This window comes from Nicotiana tomentosiformis, chromosome 7 (genome assembly GCF_000390325.3).
Source record: "Nicotiana tomentosiformis chromosome 7, ASM39032v3, whole genome shotgun sequence".
Classification (NCBI taxonomy): Eukaryota; Viridiplantae; Streptophyta; class Magnoliopsida; order Solanales; family Solanaceae; genus Nicotiana; species Nicotiana tomentosiformis.
Genome location: NC_090818.1, coordinates 33075858 through 33087131, shown reverse-complemented (window position 1 = coordinate 33087131; position 11274 = coordinate 33075858). Strand labels below are relative to the sequence as shown.

The window sequence follows — 11274 nt, the reverse complement described above, 5'->3', positions numbered from 1 at the left end:
CTTTCAAGAATTGTGGACGAAATTATGGCTACGCGTTCTAAGGAATGCGGAACTCATTTTAATTGTGCGAAAAGCATTTTTGTTGGTGCTATATCAAAAGAGCATTGCGGCCGCACATTTATCTTGCAGACCGCACAATTGAGATGTTGAAAACACCAACTCTATGAAGTTTTTGCCTGTCAGTGTAAAGGTCGATCTGCGACCGCACATGAAATATGCGGCCGCACATGAAAAGCTGAGATGAGGTCCCCAGGTAATAGAGTGCGGACCGCACATGAAAATGTGCGGCCGCACTCATCCTTTCCCCTTAGCAAACTACTAGTATAAATAGAGAAACGGGACCCATTCTACGTTTTGTTTCACTCTCTAAGAAAAATTATGTTATGTTGAAATTTCTTGGAAATTTCATCTGTCCACACACACAGCCACTTTGATCGTTCACTCATTACATTCACATCATCTGGTATGCTTCAATTTCATGTTACTTTTTGTTTTAGTTTAATTTGTAGATTTTTAGTTCTTTTAGGCCATTTGTCATTAGAGTTCAATTGTGTGTCCATATGGGGTAAATTTGAACAGGGTTAACTTGATACATTCTCTATGGGGATTGGGATAGTGGAATTTCGTGTTTTTATAGTGTTGCCATGTCTAATTGTGTGAGAATTTGAAAAACCTAAGTAGACAAAATTGATCTGTACGTAATTTTTGAATTATGCGATCGCACTTCAATTTGTGCGGTTCGCAGATGTTAAATTTAGGGCAACTTAGTAAAGAAGGGATCTATGGCTGCAAGTTAAAATGTGCGGACCGTAGAATATCCATCGCGGACGCAAAATTACAGATTTACTGTCATCAGAGAGTCCTTACCTTTAGACTCCAATGTGCGGCCGCAAGTTTAATTCTGTGAATCACAGAAATCCTGTTGCGGCCGCACATTAGCCAATTCTATGTCATCAGAGGGTTGGAATTTTTTGGCTTCAGAGGTGCGGCCCAAGTCAAATAGTGCAGACCACACTTCACTTCTGTGGCCGCCCAATAAAAATGTGTGATCTGCAATTCCCCATCTACGGCCGCAAGAAGCATTGTGCGAACTGTAGATCACTTTCCTCTACAAGCATGATTCAACTGTATCTCCCACTGAGTTTTATAGTTTCTCCTTTAATCACATATGTCCTATATATGTTTGAACATCGAATTGCAACTAACAATAGTCTTTGCTTACTACATATAATGGTTTGATCTAGAGGACGAGGCAACACAACAAAAGGGAGAGGTGAACCTTCTCGGGGTCGAAGCAAGAGTGCCTTAACCCTTGGCCAACCAAAGACAATAAGAAAGAAAGCAACAGTCATGAAAGGGAGAGGTATAGACCTCTCCGAGACTAGCTCATATGCCCCGTCTAGGGAAGTGTCAAAGGGCAACTCAGCCTCTATTCAGGAGCAGCCGGCCATACAGTCGAGGCCGCAAGGGAGATACCATATCAGGGACGAGTCATCTTCATCCCACAACACTTTTGAGGGATCGGAGAGTGCTAGTCATGCTTCTGAACCATCAGCTACACCAGTCCCTGAGGCATAGGATAAACCAGTTCATGAGTTCCCCGATGATGGCAGAGGGTTACAGCTTCCGGCCTTGAAAGATCAAAGAAGAAAGAGGTTTGGAAGGACCGTTTTGATAGCCTAGCTGCCTTCACCAGCTTTCGTATGTGGTGGCCAGTGAGGTCTCTAACTCTTGATCGACAGTTTCTATTGAGGGATTTGGAGAGGTACAACCCAACCACTTTGAGATAGTTCAAGGAACACAACGGGTGGATGTGGTTCACCCAGAGTGTAGTGGATTTCAAAAAATACCTTGTCTATGAATTCTATGCCAATGTGGCTCGTATAAAAAAGGGGACGAAGATGACCAAAGTACACAACCTCAAGGTGAGGTTTGATCAGCATATGCTAAACGCATACTTGGGATTTGAAGATGTTGAACTGAAGGAGTATTTGGAGAAGTGTGCACTGGGGGGACGAAGTCCGGCCTTGGTTACTTGAGATTCTAGCACCACTAGGGCCACCACAACTACGGATTACCGCTAGTGTTCCTATTAAGAGGAACGCTTTAAGTTTTGAGGCAAAGGGTGGCAGACGTTTATGTGCAGCAGGTTGGATCCGTGATAGAAAGAAACCCTCCTTCATATTCCTCATGCAGTTCTTGTAGCATCTGTTATGACCTGGTACCCAATCAATGTGGGTTTTATGATGTCGGCCAACATCTAAGTGATCACACGGTATGATGAATCGTCCTACCCATATCCCAACACTATTACATAATATCTCACCGATGCAAAGGTAGAGCTAAGGGATTTTGACACAGAGGTGAAGCCGAAGAAGACTTTTACTTGGTACTCACTGATGGATGCGAGCAACCCGAAGAAGAAAGTTCAGCCTCCTACCACCACTGGCCAGTCTGATGAGCCAGTAATGGTAGCTACTGAGGCAGTTCATGTACCATCCACTTCGGCTGAGCCTTCCTCCATTGTCGCAGCTATGCCTCCGACATCATCCACAACCCCTACCACAGCTCATGCCACAGCTCCCACCATAACTTTAAGGCTAGTGCACATGCCTATTGTCCCACTATCTACGCTACGAGTCTGCCAGACACTGGCGAGTCTCAACAACTGGATGTAGACAGCTACTACAAAGTTGTCTAGCTTGTCCAGTACTGTTGCAGTGCAATCCACTTCTCAGGCACCTCAGGCTCATTCTACCATTGATGAGACCCTAAAGAAGATTTTGGAGAACCAGAAGACAATCATGAACACCTTGGTACAACAAGTAAAGGGGTGCACAGACTTGTTCCGGTGATTGAAGAGCTGAGAAAGGAAGTAAAGAAGATGAGGAAGTCCCAATCCAGCAAGAAGTCAGTGGATAAGCACCGGAGAGAGGTGCACAGACTTGCTATAACCGGAGACCTTCCCTTTCACATACTACCTGACTTGCACCAGTTTGCCCCAAATCCTTCAGCCCTATATTCACCGGTAGCACCAGCTGGCCAGTTTGAAGAGCCAGACCTTGCTGTCGATACTGGTGAAGCAGTGCGTGAGATGTTTGCCAACCCAGCCACACCTAGAGTCGAGGATGATGAGATCTAGTTGGCTGATCCGGAGGGCGATGGCATTTTTGGGGACACAGAGATGTCCAAGGAGCCATAGGGAGTTTTCTTCACCCTGTCCTCTTTTACTCTTATTTTTCTAAGCATTGTCAACAATGCTTACTTTTATTCGGAGGGTGGTGGAGTTTATTTGACACATTTGGTACACTTTGATACATTTGGCCTGTAATAATTTGATGATACTTTTTTCTTTTTTGTACATGTATTTAACTATCTTTTCTCTCTTACTATGTAAATTCATTCTATCTTGAGTAGTTTTGCTCATTAGCTTCTTTATCTTTATTTTTTGTTTATTAGCTTCTTTATGTTTTCAATATTAGTTCTTCTTTTGTTAATAGCTTCTTTTTATGCTTTAGTAGATAATAAGCATTTGGTTTTCTTAACGCCGCGATTTTTTCCAAAGGTAGTTGTTATGTGAACCGGGTGACTCATCCCAACGGTGGATGTCGTGATAACTTTCTTAAGGGAATGAGTCTATTTTTTGTGTTTAGGTAATAATATTAGTAGTAATAAATAAAAATACCTAATTAAGTCATACTCGAAGAGTCAACCATGCTTCAATTGGTACCAACACACTTAACTATGTGTTTATGGTTAGAGACAAGGATTTTGAAAGAAATAGCGCTAGTTAGTAACTTTTTGACTCTTGAGTTGACTTTAGCAATCATCGAGTGGTTTAGTTGGACCATAGTGATCTTTATACTTGAATGTGGTCATTGTGGGACCTCAACTCTATCCTCTTTTACAATCTAGTTGCATGAGGGGTGAAATGAATTGTTGCTAGTCCAAGTATATGTGCGAAGGGTCTAGAACTTGCCCCGAATGTATTTCAAGGCGAAATCCTAAGTTTTTCTTGGTTTGAGAAGTGATTGTAGGCTCTCATTGGCCTATTTTAGCATTCTATTGCCACCCAATGTCGGTATCCCTAGTCAACCCCTTTGAGCCTCCAGCCTTTCTCATTTGATAACCATGTGATAAGCCATTACCCGTTTTGTCGTGACCCTCTCTTGGCACTCGGACTTTCCTTAATACTCTTGTGAAACAAGTGGCTTAAAATGTAAGTTTGGGGGAGAGATGAGGAATTTAAAAAAGGTATCAAGGCACAAAAAGAGAAAAGAAATGATCTCTATGAAAAGAGAAGGCAAGAAAAAACAACAACAAAAAGAAAAATATAAAACGTGAATAAGTGGAAGGGTTGATGGATTCAAAAAGAAGTAATAATCCCAAACATTGGGAAATCAAAAGGGGAGAAAAAGAATGAAATGATCAAGAAAGAGTGATTCTCTAGTCCCCAATGAAAAGAAAGTGCCTCTAAGAATTAGCAATTGTGAGCCGAGAAATGAAAGATGGAGTGCTTACGAAAAAGTGTAACCACTTACCCATATGGTATCCTACCCTAACCCAAAAGCCTTCATTACATCCTGAAAGAAGCCCTACTTAGTTTCAAACCGAGTGAGCTTACATTAGTGGTGATCTACATGAGGGGCAAGCCTGTGGTACTTGAAGCCGTACTTGTGACATTCTCTTGTGAGAGATGAGTGAACTTTTCATGAATCTTCGGATTGAGTGCTAACTTCTTAAGTGAGCTTGGCAAATGGAAAGTATAGGAGGAAGAGTTTGGAGTCCACCATGACCTACATGATAGAACAATAGTCCTTGATGAGTAAAGTCAATTCTTGAAGCTCAAATGTCACATTAGAACTATATGTGCATGAATATTTGACTTGTCGCCTTATTGATAATGCATGAGTAGTGTGGGTAATTGTTGGTCCCAACTGATGTGTGAATGACTCACCTTTGACTCGCTGAAATGACCCTTAACTTTAGGAGGTGGGAACTAATTTATTTGTTTGAGGAAAAGCAAAGACTTAAGTTTTGGGGAGTTGCTAAATGGGGATTTTGACTGCTTATTAGCACCTTGTTGCTTTAGTTTTAGTTCGAAAGTATTAATTTGTGTTCTCGAAACTAATGAAATTGTGCAGATTGCATGAATGTTGGAAGTTTGGTCTACCATGATGAAATCCGAATAAAAAAGGAGTGTTCGCAGTATAAGGAATAAAAGGGCGCAGAGGTAAAGAAGTGTGGTCTGCAGAAGAAATTGCAGATCGCAGAATTCCATCTCCGGCCACAAACCAAGCAACAGAACCCAACAGGATTTTGACCAATGTGCGGACCACACATGAATTGGCTTTCACTGACAAAAATTCAATGTTCAGATAATATGCAAAAAGACCAAGTCCTGACGCCTTGCTGAAGTGCGGACATCACAAAATATTGTGCGACCGCGGAAGTTGCTTCGCAACTGCAATCCAGAAATGTGCGGCTGCAAAAACCACTCTCCTATCAGCTGAAGAAGTCTGTGGACCGCACATGGAATTGTGCGGCCGCAATGGGCATTTTTGTCAATGAATTCCCGCCCTCTATAAATAGACGAGTTTCACAATTTTAGGTCACATTTCAAAGTAGAAAGTTGTTGTAGTCGTTACCTTTTGTCATTTTAGGAAGTGTTTGATTATTTTAGTGTTTAAACATTATGCTTCATCAATTAAATCTTTGATTATGGGTTTTATCTGCATTTCTTCTTTATTTTCTTCATTACCCACTATGAGTAGCTAGATTTTTACTAGGGTTGTGACCCAACCATAGTGTGTAAACCTTATGAGTATTTAATTTAATGATTGTTTATGACTAGGTGTTGATTATTTAGCCTAGTTCATGCTTCAATTTTAGAATTAATGGTAACAAATACTGATTCATGCTTTTTTTACTTAGTCTCTACTTGAGAAAGAGACCTAGTTTAGAATAACTTGGCTAATAAGGAATTGGGTTAATTGAGAGTTCGATTAGCCTAATTAAGGGTTCAAACTAGAGATAGTAAGAACCCGAATTGAGCTCATATTAATTATTTTGTTTGATACCCATTTGAACTTGATAAAGCCAAATTGGATAAAATCACTCTTTGAACGAGAGGTATTGAGTGGGTAATGTAGAATTGAGAGCTATAATACACCCCAATCAACAAAACAAGTATTAACGTATTTAACTCATTAGGCGAACACCTAGGTCATGGTCACATCTCTAGGCTTTTAAACTATTTGGAAAAATACCAAAATCAATCGTTCATTTCTAGTTTATTTTCCTTAGCTCACAATTGTTAGAGTAATAGTAGAAGTAGAAATCTCAACTCATTGTGGAAGTGTAAATTTAGTTAGTCCATTCACTTTCTTCAAGTATATACACCTAACACCCCCGTATAACTCCCTGTGGATTCGACCCTGACTCATAGTTTGGTAATTTATATTGCATACGACCGTATCATATCTCTTATTGAGGTATGTTGTGGACGTCATCAACAACACTTAGACTCTCATTTTTATTCTCAAATATCCTTACCTTCTCGACCAGTACGGCATGCTCCTATTTCACTAACAAAGCCTCCCTTTGATCTGTTTTCAGCTCAGCTTGGAGAATGGAGAGGTCTTTGATAGCCTCGTCTCTTTGCTCGCTGAGAGCCTTGTACATGTCCTTCTGCCAAACTTTCTCTTTGAGCTCGAACTCGAGCTGGCTTACTTCCATCCGATACCGAAGGAAGCTTTCATGATTAAGCACCAAGACCTGAAAAACAAAGTGATGAGATCATGAAGAAACACTACGGTTAAATGACCTACACGAAGGTCACAAAGAAAGAGAAGCATACCCGATTCAGCACCTGTTGTGCCTCGTTAAAAAGGATCAGTGCCCTCACATCGTTTATCTTCGCCTGATCCTCTTCGGTCACCAAGGAGCGCGGATAACTAGCCACGCTAAGTAGTTTGGACAGTACCTAGGTATCTGGCGGGATCCTAAATATGACCATTCTTCTACGGTCGGGATCCACGCTCAGAGAGGGAACTGCTTCACTAGCTTCCGGGATCTCTAGGTGACCGAACTCGGAGTAATCCTCCAATGCGTTGATGTCCATGCCCTCAAATAACAAGTTGAGGGCCTTGTCAGTGGCCCGCGATGTCTCGTTTGGTTTCTCTTTAATGGCCTGAGCCTCGTCGAATAAAGACTCTTTGTGGGACGAAAATCTCGTGATGTCAATGACACCGGCGGCTTCACTCGGAGCAGGAGTAGCTTCTCGGGAAGCCATAGCCATTGGTTTTCCTTTGGATTCCTGAGCCAAAGAGGGGTCGACCTCTCGATCACTTCCACCGGTCACCGCCCGCTCTTCTTCATCAACAGCCAGCCCATGGGCGATGAACTTCAGGTCGTCATCTACAGGATAGATCCTGAGCCGATAAAGATATTCGGGGTCCGGGACCCTAGCCTGGGTACTCTTCTTGTTACGCTTTCGAGCCCGAACCGCTACCATCTTCTTCTTGGCCTCGGCGTCGAGGGAACCCGAAGACTTCCTCTTTATTCTCTTTTTCTCTTCCTTCTTCGTAGTAGCCTCAGGTTGTCCCGAAGCGGGGGGTTTATCGAGTGAGGATGAAGCCTCGTCCTCATCCAATGCCCGGAGCTAAGTGGTCTTGGGCAAACTTATGAAAGAAAGAGAGGGACTTAGTGAAAATGACAATTGAATATGAGAGTAAACTTGGTCGGGGAGAGCACTCACCATGGGAACGGCCCCCCCACTTGCCCTTCGAGAATTTGCGCCATTCGTGTTTGAAATACGATAGCTGTGTGCAGATCCCCTCGACCTACTCTTTGAAGTGGGGAACTACGTTGGGGACTCGGGCAACCGTTGCACGATGATAGAACCAGGCAATGAAAAAGAAAGACAAAAATCCAAAAGAAATTCTAAATACTCAAAAAGTAGAGGAACTTACGGTCTAGGTTCCACTTTTCAGGGAATGGCAGGAACTCGGAGGGAATGAGATCCTCGGTTTTTACCCGAACGAATCTCCCCTACCAGCCTCGATCCCTATCTTTGTCAATGCTCGAGAATAGAGCTTTCTTTGCCCGACGAACGAGCTTGATTAATCCCTCTCAAAAGATTCGGGGACTGTATAGACAAAGCAGGTGGTCGATGGTGAATCGGGGTGCCTTAGTGTTATTAACAAAGTGGTGGAGGAAGATCAAGATCCTCCAAAAGGATGGGTGAATATGCCCGAGGCAGACCTCGTACCTTTTGCAAATGTCAAGCACTATGGGATCCACCGGGACAAGTGTGAAGTGATATGTGTAAACACTTAAATACCCCTCCACATGTGTGGTGATGTCCTCATCAGGACCGGGGATGACCACTTCTTTGCCTTCTCATTTGCAGTCCTCCCGAAGCGTAGGGAGCGTGTCCTCGGTGATGGAGCATGTGTACCTCCATACCTCCTCGCCTCGATCCCCTTGACTAGAAGCTTTTTCGACCTTGAAGTCATTTTCTATAGAGCAACCTCCATGAATGAAGTTCTTTAGAGGAAGTTTCGGGGCCACTTCCGGTACGACCACCTCAGCATCTGTGGTCGGGTCTGTTGAGGCACGTATTTTGATGTCTTCCCATCGAGTTCTGGGAAATATGAATATATGAATGCAAGTATGAAGATTTAAAGGTGAGGATGAAGAGTTGAAGATCAAACTTAAAAGTTCAAGGATGAAGTATGAAGATGGGAAGATGAAGATATGAAGAACAATGTATGAAGATTTGAAGGGGTTAAAGGCAAGTGAAAAGTTCGGGGGTAAATTGAGGATTTCTGGAATCGAAAAGTAAAAAAGGACCGAAGCTTTTATAGAGAAGAGGTAATTAATGTGTCACGTTTCACATTCGAGGACGGGCAACCGTCGGCTAACACGTGTCCGAAGTTAGAACGACGCGACTGATAGGATGTTTCACTGACCCGTCGACCCGGTTGTAGCATACGGTAGAAGGAATCGGGATCAATTAATCACTTCTCGTCGCTTCGATAAATCTACTCTCCAAAAAGTGAGGGGACTATATGTGTGCGGGTAAAATCGGGGACAATGTTACCCCCGATTCCCCAATGAAGAAACGAGAGGGAAGCACGGTCCAACACAACTTCAAGCGAAGCCGAAGTTTCCCTCGTGTAGGAGCTCAGGAGGGATGAACGATGCATTTGGGATCGGGTACGGCTAAATGACGGATCCAGACCAAGTACAGTTTCGAGACCACGGAAAAAAGTTAAACAGTTGAGCATGACAAGTAGGGAGCCGTAATATTCGCCCTCAACCGAATATTACGGCGGAAATCTCGTCTGATATCAATTACGGGTCGTCATTTACCGGAAATAAAAGATTTTTACCTTATTTAGACTTGTGCTAGAATTGAAATTCTCCTGGTATAAAAAGGGGAGAATTTTTTATTTTAACATACTGTTGACACGCATATCAAAGCAATAAAAGTTTATTTTTGTCTTCTAGCTATTATTCAAAGTGTTCTTCAGTTACTCTCTTCTTTAATTGCAACCGAGCCCATATCGAGGGTTCGATCGAGGCCGGGTTTTAGTGTTCAACTTAAGACCAGGCTTGATTGTTCCATTACGATTGGTTTGATCGTTCATTCTCTCTTTAATTTAATTATTTGTTGTTCTCAAATCGTTTGTATTGAACTAAATTACGTATCATTTAAACCGCGTACAAATCTAATTACTCATTTTTAAGGGTAAACAAAGCAAATACAACACACTAGATGTCAAGCCAGCGCAATTGAAGAGAAGATAATTTGCTTATAAGTAATCAATCTCAATAATAATTCTTTCACCGAAATGGAAGGCAGGAGGTGTTAGAGTAGTAAGGATCAACTTCCCACATTTCAACCATGTGGGGTACTCGATTACTATTATTACAACAGACCACATGAGGCACTGTTAGAACTGGCTGCACTGTTTCTTCAGCAGGTTTTTCTTCTTTCTTTTCAGGACCAACGCTCACCATCTTAGCATATCCCACCTTTTTCCTAAGTATGTTCACCAGCTTTACTGGATCTATTCCCTCTCCAATCACTGTCAGCTCGTTCTTTTCTACTTCTATACTTACTTTCTCCACCCCTGCAACGTTAAATATATGAATAAATGAACATGTCAATTTACCATTTAATTAATTTTATGCATGGTTATTAAACTTTATCCATTAAATCGATTTTTATCCACTATCACAGTAAAGTTATTAATATAATTTTATAATAGTAGAGTTACAAAATTACGATTGAACTTTATTCACTATAATGATAAACCTACTTGCGAAGATATTTTTATTGTTACAACAGGTAAAGTTTGTGATGTTACTGCTATAATGAATAAAGTCTACATTAATGTGATAAAAAAATGTAATTTGGTGAGTGCTTACGTGAAATTAATTAATTCATCTAACATTTTAAGATTTTAAATGATGCGATTGTCACACCCTTTAAAAATACAAAGCAAATATTAGTACTTGTACGTTTTAGCTAACTAAATAATGCTCAACATATACTTTTTCAGGTTAAGTTAAGGTCTTCCTTTGCTTTAGATGCTTAAGAATTGAATAATGTTCGATAATTAATTACCTGATAAAGTTGCTGCAATGGACATGACTTTATTTTTGCATGTAGCGTCTTGAACCAGACAAGGTACCAAACAACCTAAAACAAACTTCTCCATACTGGGACGAGACTTGCATCCATTGACAGACACATTAAGAACCACCTTTTGCTGCATTATATTAACAAGAAAATAGCAGTACAACATTATCAGTAATTCTATAAGAATTAAGCTGCAATTTTATTGTGCATTTGATTTTTTGGATGCTAAAGAAATGATTATAAATGTACAGTACCTTCATTGTTCCTCTGTTGTTGAAACTTCGACACTTAACAAGGTTGTTAGGTTACAATTTTGATTGATCTTGTCCTCGTATTTATACTTAAATCACGTTGAAAAGCTTACACTAAACGTTTCTAGGAAATATTCAGACAGCCTCCACGGCATTACATCATAAATGAAGGTGTCTATTATGACACTTAATTCCGACCTGTAAATAGCCCCTCCATTCTGACATCTCTCAGGGTCGTTTGGTTGGAAAGATGTTATTTCGAGATTAGTTATTTTATTTTTTTATGGGAATAAAAAAAATACTATAATCACTGAATTAATTATACCGCAATTTTCTACCAATCAAACATGAAATAAATTCATCTTAAAT

General features: G+C 41.1%; 1 protein-coding gene across 1 annotated transcript; it reads right to left on the bottom strand.

The window, feature by feature from the left end:
• Positions 1 to 9816: 9816 nt before the first annotated feature.
• Positions 9817 to 11017, bottom strand: LOC104116028 (heavy metal-associated isoprenylated plant protein 47-like). Its single transcript, XM_009626799.4, has 3 exons — positions 10909 to 11017; positions 10640 to 10784; positions 9817 to 10142 (listed from the first exon to the last, which is right to left on the bottom strand). Exons 1-3 carry the CDS (start codon positions 10912 to 10914, stop codon positions 9853 to 9855), a joined length of 441 nt encoding a protein of 146 aa, XP_009625094.1. The 5' UTR covers positions 10915 to 11017; the 3' UTR covers positions 9817 to 9852.
• Positions 11018 to 11274: the final 257 nt, after the last annotated feature.

Bases quoted from the DNA above. Each gene is read 5' to 3' on its own strand.
- LOC104116028 (XM_009626799.4), bottom strand. The intron at 10,143-10,639 runs GTAATTAATTAT...TTAACGTTGCAG, and splicing joins CATTGCAGCAACTTTATCAG to GGGTGGAGAAAGTAAGTATA.